The sequence below is a fragment of the Hemitrygon akajei genome, chromosome 9 (genome assembly GCF_048418815.1).
Source record: "Hemitrygon akajei chromosome 9, sHemAka1.3, whole genome shotgun sequence".
NCBI classification, from domain to species: Eukaryota; Metazoa; Chordata; class Chondrichthyes; order Myliobatiformes; family Dasyatidae; genus Hemitrygon; species Hemitrygon akajei.
Window position 1 is genome coordinate 62,802,029 of NC_133132.1, and position 22,747 is coordinate 62,824,775.

The 22,747-nt window shown below is 40.0% G+C and overlaps 1 protein-coding gene across 10 annotated transcripts in view; it reads right to left on the bottom strand.

Annotated features, from left to right (window-relative positions):
* LOC140733174 (serine/threonine-protein kinase MRCK alpha-like) overlaps nucleotides 1-22,747 on the bottom strand; it is a 575,430-nt gene that overhangs the window by 49,072 nt on the left and 503,611 nt on the right. For 6 of the 10 annotated variants that reach the window (XR_012100237.1, XM_073056117.1, XM_073056119.1 and 3 more), the window contains 3 exons: nucleotides 22,203-22,342; nucleotides 6,281-6,362; nucleotides 1,980-2,078 (listed from right to left, as the gene is read on the bottom strand). Coding sequence is in view for 9 of the 10 variants with exons in the window: in XM_073056117.1 (XP_072912218.1) it covers nucleotides 1,980-2,078; nucleotides 6,281-6,362; nucleotides 22,203-22,342 (321 nt within the window). In the remaining variant the exon portion in view is untranslated. The remainder of the gene's footprint in view (nucleotides 1-1,979; nucleotides 2,079-6,280; nucleotides 6,363-22,202; nucleotides 22,343-22,747) is intronic. The other 4 variants (XM_073056124.1, XM_073056123.1, XM_073056125.1 and 1 more) reach the window with 1 other exon arrangement.

Here is a 22,747-nt window from a genome sequence, read left to right on the forward strand (position 1 = left end):
TCTCTGTAATGGTATCATCACCTAAACTCTAAAATTCAGCTTCTTTGTCCATTTTTGTAGGAACACAGAGATGAAGTTTGAAAAGGTTACTGGTTAATAAGGGCCACTTGATGGCCTTGTTATCAACACCATTCATTACTATCTGGATAAGTGAAAACAGGCTAATGAAGTGGTGACTAGCCAAATGGAATTGTCCTGCTTTGATACTTGAACAAATACCATTGTGATATTGGCTAGCTAGTTCTGGAGTATACCCCTTCAGCACTACTGACAGGATGTGGTTAGGCCCATTATCTTTGTCAGCTATTCCTCAATGACATGGAGTGAATTAAATTAGTAAAGGGTAGCTTATATGAAGCTAGTTCAATGCCAGGAAGAAATCAAACAGCTAGTCTGGGTACAGCAGGCCTGGCCTTCAAAAATATCAATAATGTAACCTTTTTTAGGTTTACAGAATAACTGCCAGATGGGACACCAGAAAGGAGACCCTAACCTCTCTTCAGAATGGTGCCAATGGATCCACCAGACATTCTTTTAGAAGAATGCAACAAGATAGAATGAGCATATTGCTTTACACATAATTAATCAAAATAGAATGCTTTATATAATGATTTTCAGGGTGTAGCTTCTATTTTTAATTATTCTGTTTACAAACCAGTGGATTTTTCTACCTAACCTTACAAAGAGGCAAACATGACTCAGATTCTGCCTCCATTGTTAATAAATTTCAAACATAATATACTGCTAGTATTCATCTTCTAAAACTGCAAAAAACTAGGGCATATCAAAGCCAATAATGAGACCTGGCAAATATCAGGCACAAAATGTGACAGCTTCACAAGTCACTTTGTGTTCACACTGCTCCACCTGACCATAAATGGTATTAAAATATGAGTATTCTTTTTGAACATTCAAAGCTCGTTAAACAAAGCAAAGATCACATTTTCACAGTAATAATACCGCTGCTGCACAATTACAATCACGTGGTTTAGTAATTAAAGCTTTTGTTAGGACATAAAACATAAAATGGAAGCCTTATTTGGCACATAAATGATGGACTGAACAATTTCCTTCTGTGCTCTAAGTACTACATTTCTATCATACTTCATGGAGGTTGGAATTGCAACAAAAAAAACACTAACAAATCTCAGACATCCCTCTTGCAGAATAGAGTTTGGCAAGGTTCAGTGACATATCATGCTATGACATAACGCAGAGCTTTCACATCAGTAGTCCCCTCTACTGGCTATAAAACTGTGCTATATGGAGCAAAAAAAAGGTATTAATTAATTAAGAGATTAAGTCATTCATACACAATTCTTTCTCTGGGAATTAGTTTGAGCCAAGAAAAAGTCTGTAATGAATGTGCACATCACTGGTATGACCTCTTTGAATGCTGGTTGTTCTGAGAAGTGGCAGTGGGCCTTCTCCTTGAACTAACAGAGTCCAATGGGTGATGACACTCTCCACCTAGAAGGTAGGTTGGCAAATTCTTAATTCTTTTGTTGGAAAATCTGTATCTGCTAAGTAGTTTTAAATGCTGACTGTCAGGAACTTGTAAACCTCTGATTACTGGTTAGCTTTTAATGGTCTTATTTTGCTCATGATTGCATCTCTTACTGGTTGTGGCTCATTTCAAATTAGCATTTTAGTCACTGGTTACTTCCCAGATCCTTGGATAGATAAACAATTTCACTAAAGCTTTCCAGCTCATGCATTAGACAGTCACAATAGACTAATAGAAAAAGAGTTGAAAAGGAAGGAAAAAGACGTCCATGAAGTATTTTAGGGTGAATATTGAGATTTAAATGCATGCTGGGTAAGAACAGGAGATGCACTATATTTAGGCATGATCACTGGGTTAAGTAGTCCTTGGAAGGTCCACAGCATCAAGGAGTACCTACCAGGAGATTCCAAAGAAATGGAGGCATAATTTCCATGAGGAAGGAACAGCATTAATTGTACAGAGTAAAAAATACCTTAATATGAGTTGCAGTTTTACGATCGCGTGCGGAATGAAGTTTCGGGGTCTGTTTAATAGGCCCAACCCACCTACCCGGTTCTGCTGTAAGCGGAACCTAAGGCAGAGAAGAGAAAATCTACATCAGAGGTACACCTGTCAGAAAAGGCTCAAAGGCGTAAGGAGAAAGGGTAATAAATTCGGAAGGGGCTCAAAAATGTAGTGAAGAACAACTTTCAGAGGTTATTCAATTCCTAAGATGAGTGAGTTAGGTGATATGCATGAATAAGGTTGAGCCTAACTGGGCAATATACATCTTGGGTACTTGCTCAAACTAGTATCTAATCTTTTAATTGAAAACTTTCTCCAGCAGAGGTCAAATACATAGCGTTGGAGTTGGCCTAGGAAGAGAATCAAGGCCATTAACCTCACTCACACTCTCATACTTTGTTCCAGTGTAGATGAAAAATAATATGGACTCCTATGATAAATTGTGACATTTATAGTATCAAAGTTAATTAGTTATCTTTCGTGCATATGAAATACCACTCCTGTGCATCATGCTCCAAATCCCTTGTCTCTTCTCACTGATAACAAACTCAGATCAGATCCATTGCCCCAACCTTTTGAGAATGATCTTGTGGCCCATATAGGTACTACTTTTCAGGTCAGTTCTGTTGAAGAATCTTTGCTCATGAAAAATATCAGGAACGTACAGTCTGTATCTGGAAATTTGGACTAACAACAATTATACGATCTACTTCATAGAAATCCAGGTACAGGCTGGTTTCTGTATGAGTAATACAGCATTAATCTGATCCATTTAGTCATTGGTGATGTTGGACTAGCTGATGTCCTAGTCTATTGGATACTATTACACTAACAGAATCAGGTAAGTTCAAGGGAGTATGGGAACCAGGGCCCTGGTGGAGTAGGAGGGTGGAAGCTAGGTTCCCTGTGACTTGGCAGGGAATGTGGGAAATAGGTTCCTGGTAAGTGGAGAATGAATCACATTGCTAACAAGATGCCAAACGACTGGGATTTCTGAATAGTTAAACAGTAGACTTTTAGAGTTTGACTGTTTTAACATGAGAAAAGGTGAATGTTTTGGTGCCAGGTTTACTGTTTGTCTCCTGAACTCATACTCATTGTTGACTGGCCTTCTTTTCTTTGGCAATGACAAGAAATTTAAAGTGAGATCATCAAAATATATTATGTATGTAATAAAAAAAAAGAACAGGAAAGATGTGGTTAAATAAAACAGAATTCTCCTTCATGTAGATTGAAGGAAAGGGGGAGGGAATGCAGAAAATATCACATTGAATGTCACAGAAAAATGCTATAGTAGGAAAGCTTAGTAGGTACAAAGGTTGATGCTGGAGGAATTGTATGAAATCACCTTCACAGAACACCACCACCAACACAGCAATGAATTCATAGATTCATAGTAGACATTGGGGTCCCAATCTCAGTGTTCAAGCAGAGGGAAGCAAACATTTTAATTACAATTTTTTTTAGAAATACCTGGATCTGGAGGATCATCAGCCTAAAAACTGCAGGACATCCAATCAGAGAGGTTTGCATATGACACAGAACAGCAATTGCCTCATCCAATCTATGTGAGCCCCAGAGCATCTCATCATTTTCATTTCATTACTCATTTCCTTTTAACCTATCCTCTCTCACATGTCCATTAACAAAGCCATGCCCCCACCCCATGATTCCCCTACTAGTCATCTACACAAGGAGAAAATGAAAGTAATCAATTCATATTACAGTTAACATATGGGAGGAAACTGGAGAACTAAGAGGAATCTCACATGACTGCAGTGAGAACATGCATACTCCTTGAAGATAGCACCAGTTATCAGAATCCAACCCAGATTGGTGGAGCCTTGAGATAACAGTAGTACCACTGTTCTGTCTCGTTTAGAGGGCATACTTCTATAGCGCAATGGACAATGAGGCTGGAAATAGAGATCTCTGGCAAAACTAACAGTGTCTTGAGTAAAGAACACTGCAGCAAAAAGAAAATACTAATGTGGTGGATCTTAAAAAAAGGACAGAAAAGAGACTAGTTGCTATTGTAGGATAGGTAAAAAGTTGGCAGAACAACAGAAACTGGTGGTTATAGCGTGTTAGAGAGATAAAGATGTCAATGTTCTCTTTGTTGCAAACACCAAGATTTATAGAGGACTCAAAAAATAAAAATGAGTTATGTTGACAAATGACCAGATAACCCCGAAAACTTATTCCAACAGAACCAATTTCATTTTATCAGATATGCTCCTTTTGTCCCATTCATGCTTCTTTACCTTTGTTGCAATTTAAATTGCTTCCTCTCTTACCCAGTTCTGATGGAACCTACTATAACTTTGGTAACGAACAGGACCATGTCTGATGAAAAATGGGGGGACAACTGACAGCTGTTACTGCTTGGAAACATAGGTTCTTCGGCATCTGTCAGACAGATGGCAATAATGAGGCGACATGAAGCAAAGAGAAATTATTAACTCCAGTGCAAGAAAATCTTCTAGCATTAACGAAAGCAAGTTTACCTTCCTTTCTTCATGGTAAGAAACATGCAGAGCATCAAAAACACACACAGAATTAACATTGCTGTCATGTTGAAGGGCTTGGTTTGTAAAGTTTAAACAATACACACATGCTATACAGACACAACAGGAACTTTACAATCACAAAGCTTTAGTTAATAGGCACTTGAGCATAGCTGAAGTCAGAAAGTAGTCCTAGACGTTTCCTTACTGAAGCATTGTGCAAAAAGCAGCAAGATACAAGAATATGCATAGTAACTGCAGAAAAATTAGTTATTTCCAACAAGTTTCAAACAGGTACTTAAGAACAATAAGGGAGCAACTTGCATTTCTTCTATTAAAGTAAGCTTTCATGCTTTGCTTTACTTATACAGAATAATGCTTATTGTGAATATTTTCTACTATGGCATACTAGTTCCCATCCCATACAACAAATATCCATCTTTCAGGAGCTTAAGATCAGTGACAGATGCTCCTGGTATGAAGTTGAGCCTGAAAATCCTGCAGTTGTGGCTGGACTTGAATACTGGGCTAGCCTTTCACTCCTGTCATAAACAGAGCAGGCTATCAAGTTGAGAGCAGGTGACAGTGAGAATTGAGGGAATGCCTGTAGCAATGGGTTGGGTTTAGCTGGTGGTGCAGGCAGAAGAAAAGGGACCACTGCAAACTAGGGGAGGGAGAGAGAGGGAGGTGGAGAGGGGTTGAGGGGGGAGAGTGGGGAGAATAGGGAGAGGGGGTAGAGGAAGAGAGTGAGTGTGTGAGAGTGAGAGAGTGTGTCAGAGAGAGTGTGAGAGAGAAAGTGTGTGTGTGTGAGAAAGGGAGAGAATGAATGAATAAATAATGGGCCATTTATCTTTGCAATTTTTCCTCCCATTTACGTGAATGATTTATTAATTTGTGATATTGTTAATGTTTATCTTAAAGGGTAAAACAACACTCCATTACCCTAAAGCAAATTGAAAATACCATACTAGTCCAACTTTGCCAAGCCATTCTCTGAGGTTCCTTTAATCTGGAGGTTAAGAAAGAAGTGGACACCAAACAGGAATGGAGTTGAGAGCAGTGAGTAAGAATGATGAAGAAAGAGTGTGGAGGTAAGGAGAATACAGAAAAAATGAGCATGGAGCAGAGAATGGGAAGGGAAAGAAAAGGATAAAAGTAAGAATGAAAGAGATTATTGAGAGGAAGAAATCGTTACGATAAACACATAAGCAGCAATCACATGAGCAAAATGATCACAGGGAAGAGGACAGAGTAGAGAGAAACAAAGAGAGGTGAAAAGAAAGAGTGTCCAAAGTGGAAGGTGGTGGTGAAGGATACAACAAAGGAATGGAGGAAAGAGGCAGAGTAATAATTACATTTAAAATGAAGGTAAGGGACGGTAATGCACTGACTTCTTGTGTCAGGAAGATTTGAAGGATCAATATACAGCATTATATCAAATTTGTTAGTTTAGGAACTGCTGGTACTTTCAGAGCTCTTTTCTTAATAAGCTTTATTCTAGTTGTGAGAGTACCCCTTCAAAAAGTACATTACTTTAACTGAAACATCAAAAAATCTGTGCAGAAAACAGCACTGTTAGGAAGCATACCATTATAAAAATATTTAAAAATATCTTAAAAATTTTAAACATGACAATTTAAATATGCTTATATGAGTGTAGACCCAAAGTTATATGACATTCCAATGATGCGATTTCACTGTAATCCCACTGATAATTGCCTCCCTCCCCACTCAGATAAAAATGTACCAAAACACTACTTACCCTGAATATACAGGGTACATCCTTCCTGTTGGCATGGATAACATCAGAAGCTAACACAGAACTTACTGAAAACTCTTCATCCCTGGAGGAAGTTAAAATGAAAATAAAATTTTAATTGGAAATTGCAACAACATTTTGATCGTAGTGAATTCTCTGCTGATAAAATAGTCTTTTTTGGCAAATGAAATGCAAAAGACAAAATTGCAAACTTTATCTATACTTGTCAAGTGCACATTGATCTGTTACTTAATTTTGGAACTTTGAGAAAATACAAATCGAATTCAAAATGAATTCAATTGAAATATTGCCTGTTATGTCATATTATTTCATTAATAATTTTGTTTGTACATTGCAAAAGGTACTTCCATGCGGTGGAAACCAAAACCAGAGACCATAAATCATCTAATAGAGAATTCATGATAGAGCAGTCTTCCACGGTGCATTTAGAATGTTGATCTTCCTCCATAGGGACATGTCATGGCAAAGGGCCATGATATATTTAAGATTAAGATTGATAAATCATAGAGAAATAGAGCTGGAAATATGTCTGATGGCCCAGCATGTCCATCCTAATCACTAAACTTTAACCCCAAGTTCATTTGTTCCTCTTGTATTATTATCAAATCCTTCCTTTCCCTACCACAGATTGTCCTACCACCACTTACAGGAGAACAATTAGACCAGATAATTTCAAGCTAGCATATTTTTGGCTGTGGGAGCAAATCACAGCAGTCAAGAAAACACCATGTGGTTAACAGGAAGAATGCACAAATTCCACACATATTAAAAACTGGTGACATCATTCTAATCCTGAAGACTTAACAGTGAGCCAATAGAAGAACTGAAATGTGCAGAGGGAGCTAAAGGAGAAGATCAAGGCAGCTAAAGAGGAACACAGGAGAGAACTAGAGAACAAGCTCAGGCAGTGAAGCACATGTAGGTGTGGAGAGGTAAGAAGAATACTATTGGCTTCAATCAGCTGAGCTGTAGAGCACTGGAATGCAGCCATGAATAGGCTAATAAATTTAACGATTTCTTCAATAGGTGACAATTGCCCTCCTGTTCACACTCACCTCACCCAATGCTCCTCCAGCACCAATGCCCCCATCCTTCTCCTTCCAGTTGAACAACACAGGCTACAACTGTCTATATCCAAACCATGCCCCACACCTACCATCCACGCCTCCACATACCAACGGCTATCATCCCGATCTTCACAACCACCCCACCCCCACCCTGGCACTCACTTTCTACCAACTTCCCAGTCATCACAGACTCACCTTCACTACTGAGCAGGTGAGAAGGGCTCTGGGGAAACTCAGACATGGCAAAGCATTGGGACCGGATGGTGTGAACCCTAAGATCCTAAAGGATCATGCTGAGCAGCTGTGTGGAGCTTTCCAGAGCATTTTCAATTTGAGTTTCAGCCTGGAAAGGGTCCCAACTCTGTGGACAACATCATGTGTGGTCCCAGTATCTAAGAAGGGCCATCTGAAAGTCTTGAAGAACTACTGTACAGTGGTCCTGACCTCACACATCATGAAGACCTGTGAGAAGCTGGTCCTGGCTCATTTTTGACCCCTAGTCAGATCAGCCCTTGATCCTCTGCAGTTTGCCTACCAGGAGCACACTGGAGTTGACAATGCTGTCATCTACCTGCTGAACAGAGCCTACTTCCATATGGATAAGCTGGGCAGCCTGTGAGGATCATGGTTTTTGATTTCTCAGGTGCTTTCAATAGCATACTGCCCTCATTGCTGGGTGAAATGCTCCATTCAATGCAGAATGGCAGTTCCATTGTATCCTACATGACTGGCAGACCACAGTTCGTGCAGCTTCAGAGCTCTATGTCAGACATGGCTACAAACAGCACTGGGGCTGCACAGCGGACTGCACTGGTTCCCTTCCTATTTACGCTGTATACTTTGGACTTTACATACAACACCATGTCACATCATTTGCAAAAATTCTCTAATGACTTAGCAATAGTTGAGTATATAAAAGGAGGATGAATACAGGGCCCTGGTGGAGGATTTTGTCAAATGGTGCAAGCTGAGTCATCTGCAGCTCAACATCAGTAAGACAAAGGAGATAACGACTAAGCCTGAACTGCTCCCTGTTACTATTGATGGTGAGGATGTGGATGTGGTGAGGACCTGTAAGCACCTGGATGATTGATGGGTGGAGCACCATCACAGAGGCTGTTACGAGAAAGGCCAGAGTCACCCCTGCTTCCTGAGGAGACGGAAGTCCTTTGGAGTAGGCAGGCCTCTCCTTCACAAGTTCTACCAGACTGTTGTCGCCAGTCCAATCTTCTATGCAGTGATGTGCTGGGGCAATGGCATCAACACGGGTGATGCCAACAGGCTCAATAAACTGATTAGAAAGGCTGGCTCTGTTATAGGAAAACTGGTCACACTGGAGGCCATGGTAGAACAAAGGACCCCATGGAAAATCCTGGCGAATCTGGAAAATGTTTTTTACCCTCTGCATGCCACCTTGGCTGAACAGAGGAGCACTTTCAGTAATAGACTAAGACAACTGCGCAGCTTCAAAGAGCGCTACATGAGGTAATTCTTACACTAAGCTATTAGGCTCTATAATGAGTCAACCTATAGCTGGGGAAGTGATGACCCATTCCTGTTAGACTGTTTGAGGTAATTTATTTTTTATTCTTTCTTACTTCCCTTCTAATATTTGTTTATTTGTGCACTTGTAATGCTACTGTGACACTGCAATTTCCTTTGGGGTCAATAAAGTATCTATCTAACAATCTATATATGATGAGGGTCATAGATGCAGAGAAACCACAGGGAAGAGGTACTAAAAGTAAATTATTTATTTTATTTAGAGATACAGCATGGTCTCGGCCTTTTGGTCCTTCGAGTCATGCCACCCAGCAACTCTCAATCTAACCCTAAACTAATCACAGAACAATTTACAACGAACAATTAATGTACTAACCAGAAATAAGAGAAAATCCAAGCAACATACACAAAATACTGAGGGAACTCAGCAGGCCAGGTATCACCTATTGAAAAAAAAAGTACAGTTGACACTTCAGGCTGAGACTCTTCGGCAGGACTTACAGTCAATGTTTTGGGCTGAGACATTGACCGTACATTTTTCCATAGATGCTGCCTGGCCTGCTGAATTCCTCCATCATTTTGTGTGTTTAACCCTCTAACCAGTATGTCTTTGGACTGTGGGAGGATACTGGAACACCTGGAGAAAACCCACACATTCCATGGGGAGAACATACAAACTACTTACAGAGGACGCTGCGACTGAACTCCGAACTCCAACTCCTGGAGCTGTAATAGTGTCATGCGAACCACTGCTCTACCATGGCAAGAAGGCATACAGTTGTAAGAAAAGGTTTGTGAACCCTTTACAATTACCTGGTTTTCAGCATTAATTATTCATAAAATGTGGTCTGATCTTCATCTAAGTCTCAATAATAGACAAACACAAGTGGTCAAATATTTTATCAAGTGTGGGTAGACATATTAGGGAAGAGAGAGTATTATTCAGTATAAGACAGTACACAGATATTATTGGACACCAACTAGACTCTACAAAATGGGGATTGTTGATAATCATTTATGCTGAAAATGTAAAAATGAGGTGGGCACATATTTTCACATGATTTGGGAGTGTTCCATGGTTCGTCCATTTTGGTGCAAAGTTCTTGATTTGTTGGGGAATTGGTCGGGTCCTACACTGCCCTTGTGCCCACGGCTTTGTCTCCTGGGTGATAGGACAATGATACCTAATGTAAACAGTGACAAATTTACTACCGTAGATTTTGCACTACAGAGCGCACCTGATTAAAAGCCGCTGGCTCTAATTTTAGAAAGAAAATCAATTTTGTACTTGTACAAGCCGCACCGGATTTTAGGCCGCAGGTGTCCCACGTTGTAATATGAGATATTTACACAGAAAGATACTACACGTGAGGATTTTTTAACTTTTAATTAAATCCATATGGTAACATAAACAAATACATATTGCAAATGCTTTTTTTCAAACCGTGCCTCTAACACGGCTACTTTTAAATATACATACGTATCGGTAACACACAAATTACGTTGCGTATACTTTTTTACTGAACAGTGCACGAACAACATTCCAATATCTCCTTAGGACTGGTAAAAAAAATATATACTGCAGCCTACCAGGAAAAGTTATTGATCGCCTTTAACTTAAAAGCAGCGTTTTCGATCGGGTCTAATGCCGCTCCCCCCCACCTTCCCGTTTATCGCAAACCGGTATTTCCCACAAGACGTGGCGAAACCGGATGTGACGTCATAGTATCCCGGGATGTAGTACTTCTAACTTTAACTAGAAAATACTAACAAATGAATTACTAAGCGAAAATATTATAAACTAAATAACTGCCATAAAGGCAGCACAATGCTTTTCTTCGAGTGTTTTCCATGTTGATGAGGGTGAGTACAAATGACTGATTTACAATAATTTAATTGTGAAAGTGCGCTTGATTTATCGTACAATTTCATTGGACCTCTGTGAACTACTCATCAATTTTATTGGTCTACTGTTACGAGGCAAAATGTTTTTAGCGGCATGAAAAAAAATCATGCATTAGCCGCACCGTAGTAAAGGCCGCAGTGTTCAAAGCTGTTCAAAATGTGGGAAAAAAGTAGCGGCTTATAATCCGACATCTACGGTATTTTAAAGGTGGGTCTCATCACAGCTGCAAGAATTATATTGCAAAACTAGAAAAAACCCAGATGTCCCACTGTGAGGGAATGGACTGAGGAAATGGTTAAGATTTCATCATATGAATACATGTTGGGAAAAATTAACAGTGAGGGTAAAGTGCAAGACGCGTGGGATCAATTTTGATTGTATGTTAATTTAAACTTAAATTAGAAGTTTTTTTCAGTTTCTTAGTTTTATATGTTTTCCTGTCATGGGATAACTGTATAACTATGCTGTACTGTATCTGCTCTATGATATGCTGTGCTGCTTTGTAAAATAAGAATAAATAATAATAAAAAATTTGAATTACAAAAGAAAATAGACAAACACAATCTGCTGAAACTAATAACAGACAAACAATTGTACTTCTTCTCGTCAATACTGAGTACACCATTTAAACAATCACAGTCTAGGTTCAAAAAAGCATGTGAACCTCTGGGGCAATGCCTTCTACAAAAGCTATGTTAGGTGTTCCAGTGAGATTGGAGGTGTGGATTGTAAAAGTGCCCTGCCCTATAAAAAAGACACACAAAGTTAGGTTAGAAACATAGAAAACCTACAGCACAATACAGGCCCTTTGGCCCACAAGGTTGTGCCGAATCTGCCCCTACCCTAGAAATTACTAGGCTTACCTATAGCCCTCTATTTTTCTAAGCTCCACGTACCTATCCAATAGTCTCTTAAAAGACCCTATCATATCTGCCTCCATCACCTTTGCCAGCAGCCCATTCCACGAACTCACCACTGAGTAAAAAACTTACCCCTGACATCTCCTCTGTACCTACTCCCCAGCACTTAAACTTGTGTCCTCTTTTGGCAACCATTTCAGCCCTGGGAAAAAGCCTCTGACTATCCACATGATCAACTCCTCTCAACATCTTATACACCTCTATCAGGTCACCTCTCATCCTCTGTCGTTCCAAGGAGAAAAGGCCAAGTTCACTCAACCTATCCTCATAAGACATGCTCCCCAATCCAGGCAACAGCCTTGTAAATCTCCTCTGCACCCTTTCTATGGCTTCCACATCCTTCCTGTAGTGAGGCGACCAGAACTGAGCACAGTACTCCAAGTGGGGTCTGATCAGGGTCCTATATAGTTGCAACATTACCTCTCGGCTCCTAAATTCAATTCCACGATTGATGAAGGCTAATACACCGTATGCCTTCTTAACCACACAGTCAACCTGTGCAGCTGCTTTGAGCGTCCTGTGGACTCAGACCCCAAGATCCCTCTAATCCTCCACATTGCCAAGCGTCTTACCATTAATACTATATTCTGCCATCATATTTGACCTACCAAAATGAACCACTTCACACTTATCTGGGTTGAACTCCATCTGCCACTTCTCAGCCCAGTTTTGCATCCTATCAATGTCCCGCTGTAACCTCTGACAGCCCTCCACACTATCCACAACACCTCCAATCTTTGTGTCATCAGCAAACTCACTAACCCATCCCTCCACTTCCTCATCCAGGTCATTTATAAAAATCATGAAGGGTCCCAGAACAGATCCTTGAGGCACCCCACTGCTGACCGACCTCCATGCAGAATATGACCCGTCTACAACCACTCTTTGTCTTCTGTGGGCAAGCCAGTTCTAGATCCACAAAGCAAGGTCCTCTTGGATCCCATGCCTCCTTACTTTCTCAATAAGCCTTGCATGGGGTACCTTATCAATGCCTTGCTGAAATCCATATACACTACATCTACTGCTCTTCCTTCATCAATATGTTTAGGCACATCCTCAAAAATTCAATCAGGCTCGTAAGGCATGACCTGCCTTTGACAAAGCCACGCTGACCATTCCTGACCATATTATGCCTCTCCAAATGTTCATAAATCCTGCCTCTCAGGATCTTCTCCATCAACTTACCAACCACTGAGGTAAGACTCACTGGTTTATAATTTCCTGGGCTATCTCTACTCCCTTTCTTGAATAAAGGAACAACATTTGCAACCCTTCAATCCTCTGGAACCTCTCCCGTCCTCATTGATGATGCAAAGATCATCACCAGAGGCTCAGCAATCTCCTCCCTTGCCACCCACAGTAGCCTGGGGTACATCTCAACCTGTCCCGGCGACTTACCAACTTGATGCTTTCCAAAAGCTCCAGCTCATCCTCTTTCTTAATATCTACATGCTCAAGCTTTTCAATCTACTGCAAGTCGTCTCTATTATTAACAAGAGCCTTTTCCATAGTGAATACTGAAGTAAAGTACTCATTAAGTACCTCTGCTATTTCCTCCGGTTCCATACACACTTTCCCACTGTCACATTTGACAGGTTACTGATACAGTCTAACCTTTTCAAGAAAGATCTGTTTATGTGCACCATGCCTTGATCAAAACAACTTTAAGAGGACCTTAGAAAAAGAATTGAAGATATACATGAAGCTGGAAAAGACGTGAGTGTTCCATCAGTCCACAGTACGAAAATTGTCTACAAATGGAGGAAATTCAGTACTGTTGCTACTCTCCTAGGTGTGGGCATCCTGCAATGATCATACCAAGAGCACAACATGCAATGCTGTTTCTTCTCAAGAAAGATCTATTTATGTGCACCACACCTCGATCAAAACATCTTTCAGAGTACCTTGAAGAAGAATTGTAGAGGTGCATGAAGCCGGAAAAAGCTACAAAAGCATTTCTGAAGACCCAAGTTTCATTAGTCCACAGGAAGAGAAATTGTCTACAAATGGAGGAATTTCAGTACTGTTGCTACTCTCCCTAGGAGTGTGCATCCTGCAAAGATCACACCAAGCGCACAATGTGTAATGCTGAAGGAGGTGCAAAAGAACAAAAGGGGTAACAGCAAAAGACCTATGGAAATCTCTAGAACTTGCTAAAATTTCTGTTCAGGTGTCCACTATAAGAAAAACACTGAACAAGAATTGTGTTCCTGGAAGGACATCATGGAGGAAATCACTGCTGTCCAAAAAATACATTGTTGTATGTCTCAAATTTGCAAAAGACCACCTGGATGTTCTACAACACTTCTGAACAATGTTCTGTGGACAGATGAGATAAAATTTGAACTTTTTGGCAGAAGTGCACACAGCTATGTTTGGAGGGGAAAGGGCACTGTACACCAAAACCTCATCCCAACTGTGAAGCATGGTGGAAGGAGCATCATGGTTTGGAGCTGTTTTGCTGCCTCAGGGCCTGGACAGCTTGAATTCATTGAGGGAACAATGAATTCAAAATTGTATCAAGAGATTTTACAGAATAGTGTCAGAGTAGTGATCTGTCATCTGAAGCTTAACAGAAGTTGGATGATGCAACAAGGCAATGATCTGAAACACAAGAGTAAATCAACAACACAATGGTTTAAAAAGAAAAATCATGTTTTGGAATGGCTGTCAGAGTCCAGATCTTAACACAGTTGAGATACTGCGGCATGACTTGAACAGGGTTGTTCGCACAAGGTAGCCCAGAAATAGTGATGACCTGTAACAGTTTTGTATGGAGGAATGGTCTAAAATTCCTACTCGCCGTTGTGCAAATCTGATCAGCAACTGCAGGAAACATTTGGTAGAGGTTACTGCTGCTAAAGGAGGTTCTACCAGTTGTGACATAAAAAGGTTCACAAACATTTTCAAGTCTGGATTATGAATGATTAAACAATATGTCCAATAAAGACATGAAAAGCACAATTCTTTGTGTGTTATTAGTTTAGTCAGATGATGTTTGTCTATTATAGTGACTTAGATGAAGACCAGTCCACACTTTATGAGTAATTAATGCAATAACCAGATAACTGCAAAGGGTTCACAAACTTATTTTTGCAACTGCACATCGATAACACAGGCTTAGATGTCTATGGTTAAAACACTAGCAGATTAAACGGTTTGTTGGGAAACAGTATGTTAGACCATAAAACATGGGAACAGAATTAGGCCATTGGCCAATCGCGTCTCCTCCTCCATTCCATCATAGCTGATTTATTATCCCTCTCAACTTTATTCTCTTGCCTTTTCCCTCTAACCTTTGACACCTTTACTAATCAAGATCCTATGAACCTCTGCCTTAAATATATCCACAGACATCTCTAACAATGACTTCCACAAATTCACCACTCTACGGCTGAAGAAATTCTTTTATCATCTCTGTTCTGATTGTCGTCTTTGCATTCTGAGGTTATGCCCTCTGGTCATAGACTTCCCCATCAAAGGTAACATACTCCCTACATTGACTTTATCTCAACCTTTCAATATTCGATGGGGTTTCAATGATATTCCTCCTCATTCTTCTGAACTCCAGATGGTACAGAATCAGAGCCATCACAATACTCCAACTATGGTCTGACAAATGCCTGATAAAGTCTCAGCATTACATCCTTGCTTTTATAGTCTAGTCCTCTCGAAATGAACACTAACATTGGCAGATAGAATTTAGTGTAGAACAGTGTATGATCATGCATTTTGGTAGGAGGAATAAAGGTGTAAACTATCTTCTAAATAGGGAGAAAATTTAAAAATCAAAGGGACTTAAAGCCCTAGTGCAGATTCCCTAAAGGTAAACTTACAGGTTGAGTCAATGATAAGGAAGGCAAATGCAAATGCAAATGCATTAATTTCAAGAGGAATAGAATGTAAGAGCAAGGATGTAATGTGGAGGACTGGTAAGTCATTGGTTAGACCACACTTGGGAGTGTTATAATCAGTTTTGGGCCCCTTATCTAAGAAAAGACATGCTGTTATTGAAGAGGATCCAAAGAAGGTTCATGAGAGGGCTAACGTATAGGAGTGTTAGACAGGAGGTATGCCTATTTTGAACAGAAATGAGGAGGAATTTTTTTGGCCAAAGGGTAGTGAAACTGTGGAATTCATTGCCACAGGTGGCAGTGGAGACCAAGTCATTGAATATATTTAAAGTGGAGGTTGATAAGTTTCTTGAGAATCAGGTTGTCAAAGGTTATTGGGAGAAGGCAGAAGAATGGGGTTGAGAGGGTTAATAAATCAGCCATAATGGAATGGTGCTGCAGACTATGGGTCGAATGGCCTAATTCTGCTCCTATATCAGTGTATTTGCATTCCTTACAATGGACTCACCTGTAAGCTAACCTTTGCAGAATCCTACACGAAGACTCCCAAGTCCCTTTGCACCTCTGATTTCTGAATTTTCTCCCCAGTTAGAAAATAGTCTACATCTTTATTCCTTTGACCAATGTGCATGACCATACACTTTCCTATGCTATATTCCATCTGCCACTTATTTGCCCATTCTCCCAATGTGCCCAAGTCCTTCTGCAGTCCTGCTTCCGGCTTCCTCAACACTACCTGCCCCTCCACCTATCTTCATATCATCTGCAAACTTGGCCACAAAACTATCATCCAAATCATTGATGTATAACATGAAAAGAAGCAGTCCCAACAATGACCCTTGTGGAACACGACTAGTCACTGGCAGCCAGACAGTAAAGGTTCTCTTTATTTCCAACTTGCCTTTTGCCAGTCAGCCGATTTTCTATCCATGCTAGTATTTTTCCTGAAATACCATGGGGTTTTATCTTGTTTAGCAGCAGCACCTTGTCAAAGGCCTTCTGATAATCCAAGTAAACAATATCTACTGACTTACTCCTTTGTCTATTTTGCCTATTATTTACTCCAAGAATTCCACTGGATACACCAGGCAAAATTTGCCCTTAAGGAAAACATGTGGATTTTGGCCTACATTATTATGTGCCTCCAAGTTGCTTGAAATCTCATCTTTAATAGTGGACTCCAACATCTTCCCAATCACTAAAGACAGACTAACTGGCCTCTAATTTCCTTTCTTTTGCTTCCCTCCCTTCTTGAAGAGTGTAGTGTCATTTGCAATTTTCCAGTACTCCAGAACCATTCCAGAATCTAGTGATTCTTGGAAGATCACTACCTATGGCCTCTACAACCTCTTCAGCTATCTCTTTCAGAATCCAAAGGTGTAAGACCATCTGTTCCAGCTGACTTACCTACCTTCAGAGCTTTCAGCTGCTTTAGCACTTTTGCCTTAGTAATAGCAACTACATGCACTTCTGCCCTTGGCACTCTTGAATTTCTGGCAGAATTCTGGTGTTTTCCTCAGTGAAGAATGACTCAAAATACTTCCATCATTTCCTTGTCCCCTTTTACTATGTCCCCAGCATCATTTTCTAATGGTCCAATATCCACTCTCACCTCTCTTTTACTCTTTTTACATATGAAAATCCTTTTGGCATCTTCTTTTATATTATTGGCTGGTTTACATTCATATTACATCTTTTCTTTGCTTATTGCATTTTTAGTTGCTTTCTGTAGGTTTATAAAAGCTTCCCAATCCTTTTCCTAATTTTTGCTATATTGCATGCCCTCTCTTTTCCTTTTATGCTGTCAGCGACCTCCTTTGTCAGCCCTGGTTCCCCATCCTCTGAATGACTCTAAGCTGAAGACAAATACACAATTTATGAATTCCTTTCTTTAAATGACCCTAAGAGTGTCAAAAATACTTGACATAACTTTAAAGGAAAGAATATCCTTCCAGCATCTCACTGTGAGTACTCAGTGTGCATTCATACCATTTTACCATGGGGACCTGGACAGCACTACTGATTATACCTTTTCCAGGTGGCACACCAGGAGATAGGATGACACTCAGGATCCTGGCTCATTTTCAATTACGTCAAGAACAAAGAGACAAACTTTTGTCTTATCATCACACTTGAGATCTGCTAAGTTACCATGGAAAGATTAACTGTTTTATGTCCAAATTTGGTATCTAACTTCCAAAGAACAACAAATCAATTTTTTGAAGGTCATATAGATTCAAATGCTTAAGCATCATTGCAATTAGATTAAGAACTGCACCGTATAGGGCCTTTGGCCCACGATGTTGTGCTGACCTTTTAACTTACTCTAAGATGAATCTAGCCCTTCCCTCCCACAGAACCCTACATTTTTCTTTAGAGGGGCTTCACAAACAGTAAGGTTTCATGAAAGGCTATTAGGAAATATGTTTTCTTTGAGTTTTGAACAGATTTCCTAATAACCTTTTAACCCTTCCACTCCCACTTTACTGTCAAGTGGTTTGCACACTGGTGCAAATAGTAAATAGCTGCCTCACAGCTCCAGTGACCCATGTTTGATCCTGATCTCAAGCTGCTATGTGGAGTGTGCACATTCTCCCTAAAGTTTCCTGCAATATCCCAAAGATGTGTGGGTTGGTAGGTTAACTGACTGCTTGTTGTATATTGTCCTCAGCACATAGGTAACTGGTAGAATCTGGAATGAGCTGATGAGAATGCTGAGAGAATAAGTTATAGGGAAAATTAATGCAATAATGGGATTGGCCTATGTGTTGTCATATACTCAATGGGCTGAATGTTCTCAATCGATGTTGCAAGGAAATACAGAAAATATGAAATATAGAGATTTGATTGACTGATTAACCCACAATATCATATTACTAAATGTAACAGACATCCACATGAAAGATTCTGGGACACCGTAGAGTACAAGGTACACTGTTAAAGTGCTAATCCTAATAAGCATGCAAACACTGAAAAGTTGCTGTGGGGAAATACAGTGCCCATAAAAGGTATTCACCTGAACCCTTGGAAGTTTTCATATTTTATTGTTTTATAACATTGAATCACAGTGGATTCAATTTCACTTTTTTGACACTGATTAACAGAAAAAGACTCTTTTGTGTCAAAGTGAAAACAGTTCTCTACAAAATGATCTAAATTAATTATAAGTATAAAGCACAAAATAATTGTTGTACAAGTATTCATCCTCTTTCAAGTCAGTATTTAGTAGATGCATGTTTGGAGGCAATTACAGCCTTGAGTCTGTGTGGATAGGTCTCTATCAGCTTTGAATATTTGGACCCTGTAATTTTCCCCCATTCTTTTTTTTTTAAAAACTTTTTTTTATTGTGTTTTCAAATAGTTACAGAATAAAAGTGTGTGAAAAAGAAAATATGTGTTACCCATCCCCCCTCCCCTTAACCCCTCCCCCCTAACATCCCTATTGAAAGAAAAAAGAAAAAGAAAAAAAAAGGAATGCCTGGATATTAGAAGATCCCCAAATGCTCCACGGAGTTCGTAATAACTTTAGTATATATATTTATTTCTTTCCCCAAGTAACCAATTATTTCATCTTCGGAGCGCCTATATATTTAATCCTGTCTTTTGTAAATAAGGGCGCCAAATTTTCAAAAATGTTTCATATTTATCTCTTAAATTATAAGTAATTTTTTCAAGTGGAATACAGCCATAAATTTCTTTCTTCCAACAATCTATACTTAAATATGTATCCGATTTATAATCAACTTTTATATAATTGGTTTCCAAAAGGGATTAGATATATAGGAGATTGTTTTGAAGGAGGTATATTAATGTCATTCGATCAATTAAAGAATAAATATAAAGTATCAAACAACACTCTTTTTTGTTACTTTCAACTAAGGGCTTATTTAAGAGAAAAGTTAGGTCAAACAATGTTATTACTGAAACCCAATGAAATAGAAACTTTAATTCAAAAAGGAAAGACTAAAAAATTTAACCCCATTCTTCTTTAAAAAACTACTCAAGCTCTGTCAGAATGCACGGGGATTGTGAGTGAACAGCCCTTTTCAAGCCCTGCCAAAAATTCTCAATTCGATTGAGGTCTGGTCACTGACTTGACCACTCCAGGACATTAACTTTGTTGTTTTTAAGCCTTTCCTGTGTAGCTTTGGCTTTATGCTTGGCATCATTGTCTTGCTGGAAAACAGATCTTCTCCCAAGTCATAGTTCTCTTGAAGACTATATCAGGTTTCCCTCCAGAATTTCCCTGTATTTTGCTGCATTCATTTTACCCTCTACATTTACAAGCCTTCCAGGGAAGGCTGCAGTGAAGGATCCCTACAGCACAATGCAACCACCACCATGCTTCATGGTAGGGATGGTATCTGTTTGATGAGGCACTACTGAGCAGGCACCTGGACGTCAGCGAGTTAGATCAGCGGAAAGAATTTTAAAAGAAGACAGCTTTATAGAGCGGGCCCAGTGTACAGGGAGTCAGATTAGGAGGGCTTTGGCTCAACAGGGCTTCGGTGATAACTGGTTGAGGCAAGGTAAGTTACTTGTGAAGAATAGAAATAGGGTGAAGTGGTAGATAAATGCGTGGCTGAGAGATTGGAGCAGGAGTCAGGGATTCAGATTTGTGGATCATTGGGAACTCTTTTGAGGTAGGCATGACCTGTACAGTGAGGAATGGTTGCACTTGAATCTGAGGGGGACTGATACCCTGGCAGAGAGAGTTTAAACTAGAATTGCTGCGGGGTGGAAACTGAACTGAAGAGACGGAGGAAGGGGCGGATGGCTCACAAACAGAGAAAGGTTGGAGGCAGTGTGAGAGGAAGGATAGGCAGGTGATAGAGAAGGTATGCACTCAGACTGACAGTTTGAGATGTGTCCATTTTAATGCAAGCAGTATCGTGAACAAAGCAGGTGAGCTTCGAGCGTGGATCAGTACTTGCAGCTATGATGTTGTGGCCATTACAGAGACTTGGATAGCTCAGGGGCAGGAATGGCTACTTAAGGGTGCCAAGCTTTAGATGTTTCAGAAAGGATAGGGAGGGGGGAAAAGATATGGGGAGTGGCACTGTGGATCAGAGATAGAAACATAGAAAACCTACAGCACAATACATGCCCTTCAGCCCACAATGCTGTGCCGAACACGTACATACTTTAGAAATTACCTAGGGTTTTCGAAGCTCCGTGTACCTATCGAGGAGTCTCTTAAGAGACCCTGTTGTATCTGCCTTCACCACCGTTGCCGGCAGTGCATTTCTATGTTTCTATGTGTGGTGTTTGGCCTATGTTCAACATACCGTTTAGTCTGATGGCCAAAAAGCTCAATTTTGCTTTCGTCAGACCATAGAACCTTCTTCCAGCTGACCTTAGAGTCTATCACATGCCTTCTGGCAAACTCTAGCTTAGATTTCATTTGAGTTTTTCCAACAGTAGCTTTCTCTTTGCCGATCTCTATAAAGCTGTGATGGGTGAAGTACCCAGACAACAGTTGTTGTACTTGCAGTCATTCCCATCCTCTAGAGTTGTCTTGGTGGCTTCCCTCACTAGTCCCCTTCTTGCACAGTCACTCAGGTTTTGAGGATGGCCTGCTCATGGCAGGTTTACAGTTGTGCAAAATTCTATACATTTCTTGATGATTAACTGCACTCCAATGGATATTCAGTGACTTGGAAACTTTCTTGCATCCATATCCTGACTCATGCTTTTCAATAATCATTTCGCAGAGTTGCTTGGAGTGTTCTTTTGTCTTCATGGTGTAGCTTTTCCCAGGATACTGACTCACCAGCAGTTGGACCTTCCAGACACAGGTGTATTTTTACCACAATCAATTGAAACACCGCGACTGCACACTGGTGATCTCCATTTAATTAATTACACAACTTCTAAAACCCATTGGCTGCACCAGTGATGATTTGGTGTGTCATATTAAAGGGGATGGATACTTATGCAATCAATTATTTTATATTTTATATTTGCAATTAATTTAGATCACTTTGTAAAGATCTGTTTTCACTTTGTTACAAGGCTCCTTCTGTTGTTCAGTTTGGAAAAAAGCCAAATCAAATTCGCTGTGATACAATGTTGTAAAACAATAAAACATGAAAACTTCCAAGCTGGGGTGGAATGCTTTTTATAGGCACTGTTCATCTGTATGTAAAGATATTTGTCTATCTTTCTCATGATTTCAGTAAAGCATCCAGCATAATCAGAGATCCCACCCACCCCAGACATTTTCTCTTCTCCCCACTCCCATTGATTGGGCAGAAGACACAGAAGCCTGAAAGCACATACCATCAGGCTCAAAAACAGCTTATACCCAGCTGTTGAAAGACTACTGAATGTTTCCCTCCAATTTCCCACGGGATCAATAAAGTATGTCTGTTTGTCTGTCTGTTTTACTTCGTACTACCTCAATACGCTATTGTAATCAAATGATCTGTACGAATAGTATGGAAACAAGCTTTTCACTGTATCTTGGTAGATGTGACAATAACACACCAATTTTCATTCTGGTGACACAGAATTTGACAGACAGGTTAAGACCCCATCACATGGGAAGCAAAGTGGGTAGGGGAGGGGGCGGTCGGGGTTGCCTGGTATGGTCTCTTTGACCATAGAGATATAGATGAAAACACTAAAAGAGGGAGTGTGACTTGCACAAACCTCATATCAATAACTTGGCTAACGACCACACTTGGCTGAGATGTCTTGCCTTCTGCTATGTCGTACAAAAAGATCTTGAAATCGCAAACCACAGCCAGTGCCCTCTGCCAGCCTTTCTTCACCCCAGCTGGTTTAGGTACCTAGAAATAAAGCATTCATTAGTTTTTTTAAAAGAGTTGGGAATGAGGATGAGTAAGTATTCCATAGGAGGAAGCATTTTGATTTGCATTTATGAACATAAGAAATTGATGGGCAGGTCCAATAGGTGTGCCCTATCATAATGGCTGAAGCATACTAGTTGATTATTTCTATCCACCCTTCATCATGCTCTTTTGTGCCTAATTTCCTCTTCAACAACTGTGCCATCTCTTTGGGAAATAAGGAAAATTCAAATTTGGTGTAATTCGTTTGGCATTTTGATGCTGATCACCCTGATGGCTCTTGGCAACATCCCTAAGGTGTGCCCAGAAATAAATTTAAAGAAATAAAGTTGGGGTTGGGATCTAGGTCATTGAGGCCTGGTGTCCAAACCATTGCCTTAGGTA